Source organism: Candoia aspera, chromosome 2 (genome assembly GCF_035149785.1).
Source record: "Candoia aspera isolate rCanAsp1 chromosome 2, rCanAsp1.hap2, whole genome shotgun sequence".
Classification (NCBI taxonomy): domain Eukaryota; kingdom Metazoa; phylum Chordata; class Lepidosauria; order Squamata; family Boidae; genus Candoia; species Candoia aspera.
This window is the reverse complement of record NC_086154.1, coordinates 97,162,393-97,180,723: the sequence shown is the minus strand read 5'-3', so window position 1 is coordinate 97,180,723 and position 18,331 is coordinate 97,162,393. Positions and strand designations below refer to the sequence as shown.

General features: G+C 41.1%; 1 protein-coding gene across 2 annotated transcripts; it reads right to left on the bottom strand.

Moving 5' to 3' along the window:
• Positions 1–310: 310 nt before the first annotated feature.
• Positions 311–13,728, bottom strand: TRMT1 (tRNA methyltransferase 1). Of its 2 annotated transcripts, XM_063292498.1 has the most exons (16): positions 13,401–13,728; positions 11,766–11,821; positions 10,922–11,067; positions 8,734–8,921; positions 7,272–7,387; positions 6,499–6,611; positions 6,000–6,148; positions 5,695–5,778; positions 4,852–4,921; positions 4,620–4,754; positions 3,920–4,005; positions 3,095–3,203; positions 2,624–2,700; positions 2,152–2,271; positions 1,522–1,642; positions 311–499 (listed from the first exon to the last, which is right to left on the bottom strand). In XM_063292498.1, exons 1-16 carry the CDS (start codon positions 13,706–13,708, stop codon positions 443–445), a joined length of 1,935 nt encoding a protein of 644 aa, XP_063148568.1. In that variant the 5' UTR covers positions 13,709–13,728; the 3' UTR covers positions 311–442. The 2 variants fall into 2 exon arrangements, with proteins under 2 accessions (XP_063148568.1, XP_063148569.1); XM_063292499.1 differs by lacking the exon at positions 5,695–5,778.
• Positions 13,729–18,331: the final 4,603 nt, after the last annotated feature.

Below are 18,331 nucleotides of genomic sequence, written 5' to 3'. Positions count from 1 at the left end.
CAAGTCATATCATTGCTCTGTCTAACCCAGCATTGCCCATCTTGCCTACCAATAGCAATAAATGTTTCACAGAAAAGTGTCTCGGCCCTTTAGTCCCACCCTGGGACTTTCTGCATGGTGCTTTATCTTGGATGACAGGGAAGATTTAAACAACCAACCAAAAGTAGAAAGAGGGCCACATGTAAATTTCTTTCCTGCTATTCTACTAGAAGCTGAACTGGTTCCTAGATATGGCTATCCCACGCCTACAAAAATGCTAATGAAACAAAAATATGCCATCATCACTACTAGTCACAAACCAAACATCATAAAAATATAATAGTAGTATTTAATTGGCATGCACATCTTGACAGTCATTGAAATATAAAGATTGCCTATAAATGCAAAAATAAAATCACACCAGGCACTCAGGACTCTTTTGTCGCATTGCTGTTGTGGTGCTTCACTCTTTCTGTGTCTCATGGGAGTAGCAGCATTTGTCACCTAATGAACAGTCGCCCTGGGAAGGAAAATGGTATTCATTGGGACAACTTAAACAAGACATATATATCCTTGCACCCAGTCCAGCCTATGTTATTCGTACAGGTTACTGATTGCTAACAAAAACAAACTGCTTGGATAAAGCACCCAGCAGCTCTGGGGAATGGACTTTCTACATATGCTGTCTTCACCATCCCTTGTCATTAGTATTTCCATATATAAGTCAAACGTAGGATGTCTTCAAGATTTTCACAGTGTGCCTATAGTCTGTATAGTCTTACAATGCATCCATAAGGACTCGAAGTTTTGCTGATGCCATGCCCTAGGTCTGCCAAAGCAGAGCAGTTTGGTAAAATATCAAGCAAGCAGCACTCTGGCTTGGTGGAGCATGTTAAAATTGAGAGCTGCTGAATCTACTTTTCAGAGGATGTCCTGATACTTAATTGGAATTCTTTGTCAATTGTAACATTGGTTAAAGTGGAGTGTGGCTAGGCATGAGGGATTATTGTTTCTGGCTGCCATTCTTAAGCTAGAGCAGATACTTCTTGCTCATTAGACTCTTTATTTATCTGCAGCTAAAAAAAACAAAACCGCACATCACTTTGTGACTGTTTTCTCTGTTTCTAGGAGGCAAACTGCATGTTCCCACATCATAACAGACCCCCTGTACAGAGAAGGGAGCCCTTAATCCATTTTTTTTCCATTTCCCAGGAAGCTTAGACCCTGCACTGGATCTAGATTAGTGCAGTCACCTGAACAGCTGCTCTAGTAAGAGGTAATCACCTCCCCATTTCCTTTAGATCCAAGTGTCTCCATCTGTGCCATGACTGTATCAACCCGTGATCCAATCCATAGAAGAGAGATCAAATGTTATGGAACCAAGTGGAGCAATGTGCCATGATCCTTCTCTATCACACTCCAAGCACATTTCTTCCTGGACCTGTGCTGTCACAATACACTCAATCCAAGTATCTGCTGCCCGCTTTCTTTCACAGGCGTTTAAATAGTTTCTTACCATGCGCAGTTACTCTGGCTACTTACCTGCCGGAACCTTTTGCATGGGAAGTTTTTTAGGTGAGTACCATCACTGCCCTCTGCACACACTTTCCTCTTGTTTTGGTGTAACTTCCTCTTTTCCTGCAGACAAGAGGAAATCCCACCCCTGACCCAGAAAAATAATTAGGCATGAACCAGGGCAGCTGCCCTTTGGTTTTGATGTGGCACCACAAAGGCTCATAATGGACAGCTGTGGCCAACCCTGTAACAATGTTGAGGTATGAGTGGGAAGAAGCCCACCTGCTTCTACAGCTGAGAGGGCTGGTCTACATTCCTTCTATGACTAGGCTGCACCCAGCCAAGAGAAGTAACAGCAAAATTGGCCAAGGGCCTGAGCTGTAGCTGTGCTATGTGTGTAAGCTTTTTTATTTTCTGGGAAGAAAAGGACATCAGGGTGCAGAGGAAGATGCTAACCATGCCCTTCCCCTCTGCAATCTTCCAAAGACAAAAATTCTATTAAAAACACTCTAATTCTCAGCCCAAACAATACATTTTACAATGAAGGAACAGAGCTCTTGTTTCCTTCAAATACCACAGATTTGTAATCCCGGAAGAGTTTTATATCTGAGGATTCTGGTTTCCTCCTAGCACCCCATGATTCCCTTTAACTCTTACCCTGCTTTTGCTCTTGCTTTGGGCCCCCAGAAGGGCTCAGGATTCATCTGGAACCGTTTGAGTCTCTGCTTTCGCGATTTAGGATTAGCATCTGCTCGGACAGTGAAGGACGCTTGCAGCCTGTACAATTTATAGAAAGTCAGAATAAGGGGAAGATTAAAAGTTGTGACAGACATCTAACCCGTAAGAACCTTTTAGTAGGCTCTGCCAGTGGTAAGAGAGGAAGGATCTTACGATCTTCTCTTGCAAAGAAACAGCTTCAAAATAAAACACAGTTGGGAGATGCATATTCTCCAAGCCTCTATTGCCATCCTCCCTACTCTGTTTTTTGTTTCCCTTTTGCCTTCAGAAACTTTAAATTTCTGCCTTCAGAGCATCCAAGTCTGTAATATCCTGCACCTAAAGCAATTTGTTTCTCAGCTCAAAATCCACATTTGCTCGAGCCCAGTCCTACCGTGTGACCATCACCTACTTGGGTTCCACGGAAAGGATGTGAGCAGCTGGGCTGCTCTCCGAAAGGCGCTCGCGTTTCACAGGGTTGAGCTGCTCCTATAGGTAGGGATGGGCAGAAGGAAGAGAAGGAACAGCAATTTAATCTAAAAAAGGGCCTAAGGGAAAGAGAGCAGACAAGAACAAAAGCAACCAGCTGTAGGAGAAGGGATGGCTCAGAATCGTTTCTTTACAAATCTTTTAGGGCTGCATTGCACTGAATCTTCATTAAAGCTTGAACAAAAAAGCACAGGACATACACGCAGAAAGAAAGCAGTTTAAGGTGATTGGTTTTCCCTAAAAACGAGTGGAGAAACCAGAAATCACTTCAGTGAGAACCTTGATGCCCAGAACAGCCTCAAAACTGGGAGGGCTCCACAGTGGTTAATAATGCTGATACTTTTGGAAAGCCAGAAAAAGAAGCTCCCTTATGAGAAAGTAAGACCATGCTCACCCAGCAGCGCATGATGTCCCAAAGCACAGATGATGGAGCATCTGTCTTGATGGCATTCTTGCAGGCATGAGAGAGTGACACTTGGTAGCCAGCGTGAAGAAGAGCTGATCTGAAGAAGAATCCAGAGAAGACTTACACTAAAATATTCCCTAGCTTCCCTAGGGAGAAAGATTAGCAGAAGCCCCAGCAACAATGGAGACAAGTCAGCATTCTGTTTGTCAGAATGCAGAAAAATGGGTACTGTACAATCATACGAACATGAGACTCCAATTTGGTCAAATCTAGATTTTTTTTTCTATACTATAAATTTAAAAACTAGTTTGTTTCTGCCATAACACTAGAACTTACAACTTCTTCCCAAGTACCCTATGAAATGTACTCTTTGCATATCCTTAAAATTACATGCCATTTCATGCTATGAGACCCCAGCAGCTGTGTTTCCAAATTAGGCAAAATTTAGACTTGAGTCAACCACAGCCCTAGAGGAGGAATCTTTTGAACGGCATGTTGTGTCAGACAATGAGGCCATCTCCACATGATGACTATTCCACTTGTGTTTGAACAAAGATTGAGAGATTCACAAGACCAGTTAACTTGCTAAGAAACACTGAGTCATTTAGCAGGACTCGTGATTAATCACTATTGGTAGGATTGCCAGGAAAAAAAAATAGATATCTCAATATGGATTCAGAATGGCATTCAAATCCTGGCTTTTCCAGCAACTGTGAGGAAATCCTGTCTATCACCACATACACAGGATATCTCAAGATACTCCTTTTTAGGTTAAATACCAGTTCTTGGTGCAAATTAGTAAGTTTGTCTTACCTGAACTGCAGTAGAGAAGGACTGTTAGAATGGATGGTTTTACTGAGTTTATCAAGGGTATAATAGAGAGGGACATCACTGAGTTCCTACATGCAGAGGAAAGCAGATTCTAATTACATAGGAAAGTTATTCTAGAAGAGACATATCTGCTATTGTAACCATGTTTTAGTCATGTTCTGCTTTCAGCAAATGTTCCATTCAGTAAGCACTTTCCAGGCTTGCTAGAACAAGTTCCCTTTTAAGTAAGCTTATTCACTATTACAATTATCTCATTAGAAAGATGCCAATAACCTTGCAGGGGACCCAGAACATGGCTTGAACATTGGTGTCTTGCAATAATACAGTCTCCTACCCCACTTCGCTATTCTCAAGTTGTACAAACAATTCCAATAGGACGCTGTGTATATTATTTAGCTTATATCTCTTAGGTCAGCCTTCCTCAACATGGTCAGCAATCCCACTACACTGGGATTCCACCTCCCAGTTTTACTCATATTGGCTGGAGTTTAGAGCTGCAATCTGGAGGGCACCAAGTTTGGGAAGGCTGTCTTAAGTTGAGCAGAGCAATGTTACCTGCAAAACTTGGTGGTCTGCTGGCTAGCTCTCTGCTACTTTACTACTTGATGACACATTTTTGCTTCGGGGGGTGATCTGAAAGGAGAATCATCCTATCTACTCTGCCAACGGTCATCATCCTCACCTCCATCACCATACTCAGGATGCCCTGAATCCGTTGATTTGTCTGAAAGCGTCCTGGGTTGCTCTCAACTGCTGACAAGACTCGCTGGACAAAACCCAAATCATGGAGTGGTGCTGCCCACATGGGGCCAGCCAGCTACAGGACAAGGAGGAGGAGGAAAAATCAGCTTGGGAAAATCACTTCTCCAAGAACATGTAAACCATAAGGCACATACTGTATTCTCCCAGATCACCTGGTGGTGCTGGTGGCAATGTTCACAGGATGGTCCCACAGGGGGGCCACAAGCAGCCTTATAGTTGAAGCTGTGAGGTTACACAAAAGAGAAGCCATTAAACCAGATCAAAACAACGGGTGGGTTTTGCTTCCTCCCTGTTTATCAACTTATTCCAGGCAACAGCCTTTATTTATGTTACAAGCATATACTGTCTAAAAGTCCAAGAGACTGAATACCAGTGGCCCACGTCTCTCACCAGCACAATACAGATTTAGCATCAGAAACAGACGTTCAACACCTGCTCAGGGTTAAGCCTTCGAATCCTCAGCAGCAAGGTTTCTACTGGGGAAAGAGTAGGCAGCAGTACTACTCTAGAAAGAGTAGAACTGCTGAGAGGCAGTAAATGAGAGGCCATATTTTCCAATAAGAATCTTTTATCTATGTAATCTTCTGTCTACCTTTTTTGTTTTGGGGGATTATCTTAAATCTGAGATCTTCCTCTTGGATAAATAAAGTACTTAATAGTGTTTGGGCTTATGACTCCCAATAAACAGATACCTCCTTTCTGTGTAGAAACATTTTCCCATTTCCTCTCCCAATTCATGAGCTTCAGATAGATGTCTGCAGATAAATACTTTTTTTATTTTAAAATTCAAAGGGGAGGGGGGGAAACTCAGAGAAGGTGGGAAGCAACCAGCAGCTCTAAGAAAGCAAGACTCATCAAAACAGGAAATTAGTTTTATGCTATGATCAGTGCAGGAGAGAACATCTAGCAGGAAAAATGCTTATCCACCAAAATGATTTAGACAGCAGGATAAAGGGAACCACCACTACGCTGTCAGAGCTACAAAGAACTCTTACTTTTTTCCGTCGCTAATCATCTTGCCAAGCCTCTGGATGTGAAATGATCCACAGCCCACACAGTTATAAACCAAGGCCTGTTTGCTGCCAAGAGAAAGAAAGGAAGAGCTGCTAGGTGGCAAAGAAAGGGCAAAGAAGGAAATGCCCAGGCATCAGCCTTATGCCATGCTGGCTACCGTGGACATCCTCCTCCTTAATGTAACCAATTGGGAGCAATTGGAAAGCAGGCAGGAGATCTGGATTCTTTTCCTCCATGGGGGAAGCACAGAAGAAAAAGTGAAACACCACCTGGAACAGGTGCTCACCTAGCAGAAGCTTTGACCTTGGATGGTCCACTGAAGACTCGGACAAACACACGAATGTAAAAGTCAACACTGACAGATAACAGTGGAACAATATAGCGGTGGTAGCAGTTGGCACGGAGATCCAGGCTGTGCAGGATAATTCGCAGGGCCTGCAAGAAAAAGGGCAGTACAGCAAGGGCTCTATTTGCCTTTGGCACCAGCATGATACGGCCATGTTTTCAGAGGGTATATAGGACCTTTGTGAATTACTCACAGCATGTGATGTTTCCATTACATTTGATATAACTATTTAACAGGGCATCTGAGTACAATAGAGAACAGGTAAGCTGGGAATACCAGTACTGTAGTACTTATAAGGCACCACTAGTTACTACCATCTGTGCTTGCAGAACAACCGTTTCAGGAAATATCAATTTCCTTTTGAGCAGAACAGGAAGAAAAACATGGTGATGAAATATAAGCTTGGACATCTCATTGCCTGGCCCTCCCTCCTACTCACCATCTCATGGCAGCAGGTGGTGCCGACAGACACGCCTCCATACTTGCTGTAACAGGTTTCCCCCAATTTCCCAGCCAATACAGCCATGTCAGTGCATGTGACACACAGCAGACCTGTAAGAGCATCCTTCAAATGAAGGCAAATTGTACAAAAATGCAAACCAACCCTTCTCCCACACATACCTAAGGAGCTCAGGGGTAACAGACCAGAAGAGTCAGTGACTGTGCCAAAGGTTTCACTCTAGACCTGCCCACAGCAAAGCCAGTGCATTTCTACTGCCTTCTCTCCAAAAAAGGACTGCTGTTCCTGCTTTATGAGGCATGGAAGTGTCCAGAGGGAGCACAAATGAGATTAGCCAGGTTACCTTACAGTCTGTTGTATTCAGACACCTTTAGGAACATATTGGCCAGCCGGCCATATTATTTGCCAGTATGAAAAGCCTGGGGACTGACCCCAACCTATAGAGCACTGGCTACCCGTACTTTATTCCCTTCACCATTTAATGTCTCATTCATTCTTGAACACTTTGCAGCCTTTGGAACATCACTGCAATTGCCTACCCATCAGGAGTCAAGATGCAGGTACAGATACACCCCATTTTAGAAAACAAGGGTTCCAATTTTAAATCCACGGGAGCCTGTTCTTTCAGCTTGCCATTAAAAAAAAGGCAGGAAATCTTTATCAACAAAACTCTCTGAAAAAGCCAGTATTCTAAGCAGCCCTTTTTCACTCTCAGTAGCCATACCTAGAACTGAAAGAAGCTACCAACTCACCTCCATCACTCACGCTCTGCACCACAGCATCCAAGAAACCAGAAGGGCTGCCATATGGGTCCAGATCAATAACATCGAAGAACTCTTTAGCTGCCATTCTGCGATACAACAGCATCCTGCGCAGGACAGAGAGACAGACATACATAATCAGGAATGCTATACTCCACAGCTAGAAAGGAAGAAGCGGGAACTTCTATGAGATAGTAAACGTGTGCTTCAGCTGAAGGTGAAGCTCAGTTAATCCTTCTCTATGCTAGAGCATTTGCTGTACGTAGAAAACTGCCAGAATGGAGGATCTCCTATCTTCCCTAGCAGGCTGGCTGTTCAAGTACAGATTGTTTCCACCATGGGGCACACTCATAATTTGAATCCACACCAGCAAAAGATTAGACCAATGAAAAGTGTATCAGATGCAAGTCAAAGAGTTTCTCCAGCCTAATTCCATGGAAGAAGAGGGGCGGATATGGATAATTTGCCTAATATAGGAAGGCTGATTTTAGCCTATAGAGTCATTAGTTACTAGCACAAGAACAGAAAAAGATGGAAATTCTGGAAAATCAACTCCTTTGTGTATTATTTTTTTTCAGCAGTACATAGACAGTGTGTGCTGGTGACAGAACTGAAGAATGGGACAATTAGAAACGCAGCTGAACTACAGGACCCACAAGTTGTCTCTATGCACCGCTGATTCAGCTGTACTTCCTGTACCTACACAAGTGGCAGTTCTGCACCAAGTCATGACAACCTTTCTGATTTTAAGAGTAGCGCATACCTGACCTGCCCTTTTGGAGCCAGGGTTCACAGTGTGTGCAGATAAACACTGGCTTCCTCATTTATTATCATGAGGTTTGTTGTCATCGGTTAGCTGTTCAGAAACTAACTTAACGACACAACGTATTTTATTTTATTTTTCACATTTCTATTACCACCCATCTTCCCCCAGAAGGGGGACTCTGGGTGGAGTGCTTCAACTATGGCTGTACAGAAAAGCATTAAGGGCTAAACAGTATTCAGACCTATTAATTCTCTCCACCTCATTTTGTACAACAGAACAGGTATCTGATCATACCAAAACAACAGGACAGTACAAACTATTCTGAATACCACAAACAATCAGGTTTTTGTAAACAGTTTTTTTCAGTCAGAATTAGCTCAAGATATAAACTAATAACAGTTAATATTATCATTCCCCTAGGTTTACTGAAATAAATTTGCTTGCTATTCCCTAACAAAGAAGAACAGAAGTCAGTCAACCATTACGAAGTGCCCAAGTGAGTTTGCATGAAACCTAATCTGCCTTTCCTTCTTTTAAGACACTTCCACTATTACTATTAGAAACAACAATTCTATTTCTTTTGCAAAGCTAGAGTTTATCTGCTAGGTCTCAAGATGTTAAATGGCCAAGGGAATCAAAAGAATAAGTAATTGGCATCCCCATCTTGTATAGAAGAAGTCTACTAACCGAGCATCTGACAAGCTCGGGGTCACCAGGTGTTCCACACCATTGAGCTTAATGTTTTGGGTGATGAACTCAACAGCCTTAGAAGAATTATCATTAGCCACCACGCTGCGAATGCCAGGCACTTCCTTGGCAAACCGGATAGAACGCAGTCCTGAGGCAGCCAGGGCCTCCAGCACTTGGAGTCCTTCCTGTAAAAGGCAGAAGAGAAGTTAAAACAAGAAAAACTGAAAGACATCTTGGAACTATGCTTTGAAAAGCTCAATATCTGACTTGAAACTATGTGGATCACCCCTGCCTCAGCCTCCAGCCTGGCCCTGACGGTTTCAGGAGTATCAACCACCAATGATGGTTTATGCTGTAAACCGCCCAGAGTCCCTCCGTTCAGAGGAGATGGGCGGTGACAAATTTGATAAATAAATAAATAAATAAATATAAATGATCAGAATGGGTCTTTTCTATGTGCTTCATGGTGCTGGATGACTATCCATGCTCAAATCAATACAAAAGTTTGTATCATATCTTGAAGCAGATCCTTTTGAATGCTTCAACTTGTGCTCAAATGAGCAACTATTCCAAAGTCCTAGATTCTTTCCTGGAAAAGAATTGTTAAAGACCAACTGAGGGTGATCAGTCATATCCCAGAAGCTGTAAGGAGTGGGTTATTTCGTGTTTATATGACACATACTGCAATGATATGCCACGACAGTGAAGAAGGCCTCCGATAGAGACAGGACTTGTATGTATCACTCAGTAGACACACAGAGATATGCCACTGCCTCAAGCAGCCACTCTAAAGAGCCCAGCCAACCATCTATTTGACAGAAGGAAAAGGCCTTCTCTTGAGTGGTTCTCAGGCTATCAGAGGCACCTACCAAGGAGATGTGGTAAGCCACCATTCTCCCAGAATTCAGGAAAACGGCATCTCATCCCATCTCTTCCATCATGTTTTAAATTGTTACCTCATCTGCCATGAATTATACTGATATGAATTAAACTGTACTGTTTCTATTTTTATATATTAAAATGTATATATTAATTGTGGTAGTACTGAGATATGGGGCACAAATACAATAAACACAGAGCTTAGAATGTGAAGCAAGATAGTCAGCACTGTGTAGAGAGAGGTTCAACAAGGTGACATCTGCAAAATCCTCTAATGGTACCCTGAAGCCAAATTAATTTTTTTTTTAAAGCTGAAAATGGTCATATAATCATGAGCTCACTAAATCATATGAGAGTTTAATGATAATCTCCTCAAATGTGCTAATGATTTTGTGGTGGAGTGTATGAGGTTTGGGAGGATTAGATATTTTTATAAATACCTTTAATTTTATTATATTTATGTTGTGTTCTATGTAAGAGAAAGCTGCATGCCACCCTAATCTCCCTACATGGAAAAGACAACTAGTCCTATATATCTTGAATATATAAAACAGGTAGTCCTTGCTTATTGACCACTCATTCAGAAATTGACGGTGCTGAAAAAATAACTTTATGGCCAATTTACAACCTTCAGAGCGTCCCTCAGTCACGTGATCGCCATTAGTCATTACACGTTGTCCTGTGCCTGACCTGTGGTTTTTTCTTTTTTTCTCCCCTTGCAGAGCAGAGAAATTAGAGAGAAAGGGGTTGCAAGATGGCAAGCTATTTGCTCTTCTACACACTGAAAGCAATGCAACTGAGCCAGCAGCCTGGAACTGGGAGCCGTGAGCATGCTACACAAACAGCTTACAGTACTCTCTTTTTGAGCTATACTTCCAAAAAATCTTGCCAAGAAAACTTCAGGGACTAGTCCAGGCAGTTACATATTCTTTATGTAAGCTGCTGAGAGTCTCTGGATTGTGGGAGGGTGGAGAAGGAAGGAAGGAAGGAAGGAAGGAAGGAAGGAAGGAAGGAAGGAAGGAAGGAAGGAAGGAAGGAAGGAAGGAAGGAAGGAAGGAAGGAAGGAAGGAAAGAAGGAAGGAAGGAAGGAAGGAAGGAAGGAAGGAAGGAAGGAAGGAAGGAAGGAAGGAAGGAAGGAAGGAAGGAAGGAGCAAGCTTCCACCAAGAACAGCTAAAGATCATGATGGCTGCAAATGATAGAAACTTTAAGCCAAATATATCTGGGCAACAACAAGCTGGTAATGCCAATGCGCTGATTCATCCAGTCCACCCTCAAAACCCCAATGTGGACATAGAGATACAGTACCTGGCATACTTCACCCACTTCTGCAACTGTAGCAGCCTCCTTATCTGAAGTATCTCTATCACTCAGTTGTTCCACGTCGTCATCTTTTCCCTTTTCAGAGAGATCAACAATCACTTTAGAGGCATTTTCTTCCCCAGGGACTACAACTGGACAAAAAAGATGGAAGAGATGAATCCATGCTTGGTATCCTGCCTGAACAAATGCTCAGTCCCTACATCTTTTATACAATTACATCATTTAAACCATTATTCAATATTCAGCTCCTTTAAATGATGTTTCTCCTGATCAAAGAGTAAGCAACTATACAGGTAACTACAAAGCTACCTCTCCTGTTTAATTTTGCCCCTACTGAAAGCTTGCAAACGTTCTTCAACATGTTTGTGGGGGTATGGAGAGCTACACTGTAAAAAAAAAAAAAGCTACTCATAATTTCAATGATGCAAGTAAACTACAGCTGCTCTTTCTTTTTTACACTATAAAGCAGGATCTTAGCTAAAAAGCAACAAGAACAAATTACAGAAGATTAAAACATTTTATATGGTTATTCTAGGGACAATTCCTGAAAATTAAAAGTGGGTCTGCTCACATGGCCACTAAAATTCCCTTTTCCAATAACCCTGAGAGAAGAAATCAAATACTGCCTTGTTAAGTCCTAATTAAGCTTTTTATTAAAAATATACACACATTCTTTCTCTACAGGCAGGCAAGAAAAAAATCCCACCATCTGAATTACTAAGAAACACTAATCAGAGAAAAGAAGATATCCACATTTTGCTTCTTATATATCACTGTTTTTCACCTGATGGACCTTAGATGGAATAGTGATGAAAGCATTGCCACTCACTACTAATTCCTTTTGATGAGAGCTGCAGACGAGCAAATTCTGTAATGACTGCACACCTAGATGTGAGAAAAAGAGCACATATTACAAACCTTAATATGTGCCCAAAATATATGGAAGATTAAATATCTACATGCATACAGTACTTTCAAGAATGTCTTACAAAGGATCATTAGATAGTTCCCAAAACTACCGATCATTTCAGAAAATCTTTCAAGTAAAATGACAAATCAACATCACTTTTTAGATTCAAAGTAAGTTAACTTCAACTGTATATACCTCTTCCCTCCTACCACTACTGTTTTCATATTGCTGGGAGTTGGGTGGCATATCATTTTAATATATTAGTATTAGTATTATTATGCTACACCAATAGCTTTTAAAAGCAAGAGTGCAGAGAGGCAGATCTTTTTATAGCTGAATACATATTTATTCTGTATTAAGTACCTTGAAATACATAAGTTGCATATAATAATTGCTAAATCAGATCAAATCCCAGGAATTTTTGTAGAATGCACTTAAGCATCAAGTGCTATGTAGTCCAGAAATTGATTTCTGGTCTATTGTTTGCTTATCTCTACTAATATAAGAGCACACTTTTTCCTTGTTATACAGCATGAAATATCCATTTGCCTAAATGTAACAACTAAATACTTATGAAACTGCTTCTTCAATGAACCAAAATATCCCATAAGCAATGTAGTAATTAAAAAAAAACGATTGATTGTTCCATCTTCCAATTTTACACTTACATTTTTCTACACTGAAAATGAACTCTATAGATAGATAGCAATGTCATACAAATAAGGTTTTGCTGAAATCATCATTTGCTCAGCACATCAGTCCAAGGCTCTTAGTCTCTAATCTAGAAGAACTGACTTTGAATCCCCTCAGTGCATTGCTCACATTAAAGTTCTACAAATGCAATAAATTATTCATTTGAAAAGATGCTTACTAAATGAACATTTTCTCAGACTGTTCCTCTTACGTTAATAATGGTTTTCTATGATTAGAGACTCAGTCATATTAACAAAAATTAGTGTACTAAATTGAAAAGTGAAAAAAAAAGACAAAATCATATTTGGGACTTGCTAAATCTATGCACTATGACAATACCTAAGCAAACACTTATCTACTATTTGATAGCTATTGGGGCCTGACCTTCAAAAAAGGAATACAAAGGAAAAAAAATGAACACCAAGGAACCCTGCAGCCTGATCATTCCATGAAATGGGGCACTAAATCACCTTTACAAAAAAGATCTTGAGGTGGGGAAAAGCTAGAGGAGATATTCTTGTGGGAATAAGTAGCAGTTTCTCCCCAAAGGCCTTTAGAAAGTGAAAGGATATAGACAGAATCCCTTTGCTAATGAAAGTTATCTCAAGACAAGGAAGATAGAACCCAAAGAAATACATCCTTTGAAGCTTATCATAGGAGAATATCTCTTCCTTCTCAGGTACAGAAAATATTTTCAGTTGTAAAGCTAACTCCAAATATTACTTTAATTCAAGAATTCCAACTTGCTACTCCAGCTATATCCTCTTTCTCCCCCAAACCAAAGGAATAACCTCTTCATTCATTCCAACTTCTGAAAAATCCAACAAAACAGCTTGTAAAGTCACCCCACTCCCTACTTACGTAAGGTCTCTGTTGAACTCCTGGACAGGGTTGTAGAATACTTCATTAGCATTTGGGAAAACCACTTTTGCCTTTCCTTCTGTTATTATTTTTCCACCATTTTCTGTTGACTCACTGCCTCCACTTGTGCCCACTGTAGGTGACTGAGCCATGTTTTGCTCCAGATTACAGCTTTCTGTTTCCATGTCTTGGTTCTGATTACCCTCCATGCCTTTGTTAAAAGAATAATTTCTGACTGAAATTGCAGTTAGAGTTGCTTCATTTCTATACAGAGACAATGCAAGCCTCAACCAAATCCTCAGGGACATTTATTTCTTCCAACTATTTTCTGAAAAGAAAAATACTATTTATATTGCATGTGCCTTGAATTTCCAAACATTTATTAATCAGTACTCCTGCTCTGTATTTAGACTCACCTTTCAAGGACAGAGTATCTCAGACTCACATAACACTTATCCTAATGAACTTAACCATGTTTTAACAGTTTAATCAATCCAGTTTTCTGGATTGGCATGATACATTGAACCATAAACTAATTTTACAGTTTAGACCCCTGCAACATATAGGCTAAAATGGCTAATCTATGGTTCTGTGCCTCATGTAAGGCTCTTACACAGACATGTCAGGTAGAGCAAGTTTTTTCCAACTGTTCCATGGAACCCTAGGATTCTGTGAGAGACTAAAGGCAAAAAAAAAAAAAAAAGTTCACTCAGCAGGGGCATACATAGCAATTTTTCTAAGTTACAACAGAAATATTGGGGCTTATCAGCTGACATACAGAAGCTGACATACAGAAGCCAGTTGTCATTTTGGGCTCATGACAACTCATTACTTTGCCTCTTGATTAAGGTTCCATTTTTTTTTTTTTAACTAACAGGTTCCATGGCCTGAACAAGCTTGAAAATCTCTGCAGTAGAGATTTTGGGGGGTGGGGGTGGGAGTGGGAAGGGAGAAAATGAGTGTACAGTGGCAAACTTCTTACTGAATTTTGTGATTTACGTACAAAATAAGAACACATATTTTGTTTGTGCCTCAAAACTATTTCTCAATTACAGTTTAGAAAATATTATAGGTACTTGGTATGAGAAACAGTAATGACCAACAGAAAATTACCAGAAGCACATAAGCCCCATCTCAGAGATGTGGCCTGCGCATTTAAGAGCCACTTTTGAGAAACATTAAAATTTATATGAACATCAGGAATCTTCTTAACTGTAACAGGACTAGCATACCAAATAAGAGAAGCAAAATAATTTTAACTCTATACTTTAAAATTTAATTTTACACTTACTGTACAGCCAATCTGTAATTTTCAGTTAATTGTAGACTACCATTACGATCCTACAAGTCTTTGCATGCAACTGCGGACATGCGGGAATGAGGCGGTTTGAGGGCTGAAACCTGGGTCCTCTGAGGGAGGTAACATCGACCTCGAGCAAAGTTTCTGTTTTTGCTGTTGTCTAGATCAGGCCACGCCTCAGGCAAAGGATATGGAGCTGAATTGTAATATCTCTCCCAAGGAATCGGGGGGGGGATTAAAGGAAGTCCCACGATGTAAGCTCCCCTAAGCACAGCACAACCAGAACTAATTTCCACGTTTCTCAGCCCACACTACACCGTCAGCTCCATATTGAAAGTGATGGGGAAAGGATCAGCTGATGTCCTGCCAGCCAATAGAACCGTGGCAGCGGACGGGTCGCCTAGAGAGTCAAAAAAGGGAAGAAAAGACCAGTTTTTCCTGATGTAGCAGGTAGGAAAATCCAGCGTTCTCCAAAGTCGCTGGTCCGTTCCAAAAGGCCTCCTCGAATCGGATCTGAACGCCCACCGCAGCTTGTTGTTTTATGCCTACAAACAACTGCAGTAAACGGCGACAAACAGCAGTAAGATTAAGATTCAAGTACATTGGAGACGTTGTGCGTGATTCTTCATTGCAGAGAATAAAATTGATTCTTAATTCATTTTCAGAAAGTTCATGTACTGGGATTTCCTATACATGTCGATTCAAAAACAAAGTCCTCTGCTTTCAGTATCACTTCTCCCCAAGTGAATGTGTATAACATTCAGCTTTATTTACGCTTAACTTCTGAGTAAACCTATGTGGGATTAGTTTGAAAGAGTTCAATGCAGCATCACTGCCAATTCTTGCAGCAAAAGATAGGAAAGTAGTAAGAATGAAGAGGTTTCCTGACCTATATGTTCTTCAAGAATGCTGATTATTTGGAAAATATCTCTATGATTGTCAAAAGGTTGTTCTCATTTCAATTTGGGGGATGGATCGATCGTTAAGCCAATGAGCCCAAGGAAGACATGTATAGTTTCAATTCGAAATACTGTTTCTTTGGTCAGTGACCAAATTTGAAAAAATACAACACCAATGTAAAATGAAATAGATGAGATAAAATACTAGCATAACAAAGATAAAATAACGATTAAAAATGTAACATACACTACTATAATGGTGTGTTAATTACCTGTGCAAGCGTAGATCTAAAATATTACTATCTATGAAATAAAAATAAATGGATCAGTACAACCAGAGATATGTCAGTATACCATCGGAAGATGAGACTCCCAGGTCGGAAGATGGTCAAAATGCTACTGGGGAGGAACAGAGGATGAGTTCAACTAGCCCCAGACGTGATGACGCAGCTAGCTCAAAGCCGAAAGGACGGCTAGCGGCCAACGGTGCTGGTGGTGAACGGCGAATCCGATGTTCTAAGGATCAACACACCATTGGAACCTAGAATGTAAGATCTATGAGCCAGGGCAAATTGGATGTGGTTATTGGTGAGATGTCAAAACTAAAGATAGACATTCTGGGCATCAGTGAACTGAAATGGACTGGAATGGGCCACTTCACATCAAATGACCACCAGATCTACTACTGTGGACAAGAGGACCACAGAAGAAATGGAGTAGCCTTCATAATTAATAGTAAAGTGGCTAAAGCAGTGCTTGGATACAATCCAAAAAACAATAGAATGATCTCAATTCGAATTCAGGGCAAGCCATCTAACATCACAGTGATCCAAATATACGCCCCAACCACAGATGCTGAAGAAGCTGAAGTAGAGCAGTTCTATGAGGATCTGCAGCACCTACTGGACAACACGCCTAAAAGAGATGTTATTTTCATCACGGGAGACTGGAATGCTAAGGTGGGCAGTCAAATGACACCTGGAATTACAGGTAAGCATGGCCTGGGAGAACAAAACGAAGCAGGACATAGGCTGATAGAATTTTGCCAAGACAACTCAATGTGCATAACAAACACTCTCTTCCAGCAACCTAAGAGACGGCTTTATACATGGACTTCCCCAAATGGACAACACCAAAAACAGATTGACTACATCCTTTGCAGCCAAAGGTGGCGGTCATCTATACAGTCGGTAAAAACAAGACCTGGAGCTGACTGTAGTTCCAATCACGAACTTCTTATTGCACAATTTAGGATCAGACTAAAGAGATTAGGGAAGACCCACAGGTCAGCTAGATATGAGCTCACTAATATCCCTAAGGAATATGCAGTGGAGGTGAAGAATCGATTTAAGGGACTGGACTTAGTAGATAGGGTCCTGGAAGAACTCTGGACAGAAGTTTGCAACATTGTTCAGGAGGCGGCAACAAAATACATCCCAAAGAAAGAGAAAACCAAGAAGGCAAAATGGCTGTCTGCTGAGACACTAGAAGTAGCCCAAGAAAGAAGGAAAGCAAAAGGCAACAGCGATAGGGGGAGATATGCCCAATTAAATGCAAAATTCCAGAGGTTAGCCAGAAAAGATAAGGAATTATTTTTAAACAAGTAATGCATGGAAGTGGAAGAAGACAATAGAATAGGAAGGACAAGAGACCTCTTCCAGAAAATTAGAACCATCGGAGGTAAATTCCAGGCAAAAATGGGTATGATCAAAAACAAAGATGGCAAGGACCTAACAGAAGAAGAAGAGATCAAGAAAAGGTGGCAAGAATATACAGAAGACCTGTATAGGAAGGATAACAATATCGGGGATAGCTTTGACGGTGTGGTCAGTGAGCTAGAGCCAGACATCCTGAAGAGTGAGGTTGAATGGGCCTTAAGAAGCATTGCTAATAACAAGGCAGCAGGAGACGATGGCATCCCAGCTGAACTGTTCAAAATCTTGCAAGATGATGCTGTCAAGGTAATGCATGCTATATGCCAGCAAATTTGGAAAACACAAGAATGGCCATCAGACTGGAAAAAATCAACTTATATCCCCATACCAAAAAAGGGAAACACTAAAGAATGTTCAAACTATCGAACAGTGGCACTCATTTCTCATGCCAGTAAGGTAATGCTCAAGATCCTGCAAGGTAGACTTCAGCAATTCATGGAGCGAGAATTGCCAGATGTACAAGCTGGGTTTAGAAAAGGCAGAGGAACTAGAGACCAAATTGCCAATATCCGCTGGATAATGGAAAAAGCCAGGGAGTTTCAGAAAAACATCTATTTCTGTTTTATTGACTATTCTAAAGCCTTTGACTGTGTGGACCATCACAAATTGTGGCAAGTTCTTAGCGGTATGGGGATACCAAGTCATCTTGTCTGCCTCCTGAGGAATCTGTATAACGACCAAGTAGCAACAGTAAGAACAGACCATGGAACAACGGACTGGTTTAAGATTGGGAAAGGAGTACGGCAGGGCTGTATACTCTCACCCTACCTATTCAACTTGTACGCAGAACACATCATGCGACATGCTGGGCTTGAGGAATCCAAGGCTGGAGTTAAAATCGCTGGAAGAAACATTAACAATCTCAGATATGCAGGTGATACCACTTTGATGGCTGAAAGCGAAGAGGAACTGAGGAGCCTTATGATGAAGGTGAAAGAAGAAAGTTGTCATGCGCTGCCTACCCCTGAATAATGCTCAGACACTGACTCGGTGGAACAGGCTCTGGTTTATTCGTAG

Excerpts from the sequence above, each read along its gene's own strand:
- TRMT1 (XM_063292498.1), bottom strand. The coding sequence starts at position 13,708 with ATGTCCCTGAGGATTTGGTTGAGGCTTGCATTGTCTCTGTATAGAAAT. Across the intron at positions 4,922-5,694 it reads ATGATTAGCGACGGAAAAAA|CTTCAACTATAAGGCTGCTT; the intron begins GTAAGAGTTCTT and ends GTAACCTCACAG. Across the intron at positions 2,701-3,094 it reads GGGACATCATGCGCTGCTGG|GAGCAGCTCAACCCTGTGAA; the intron begins GTGAGCATGGTC and ends CCCTACCTATAG.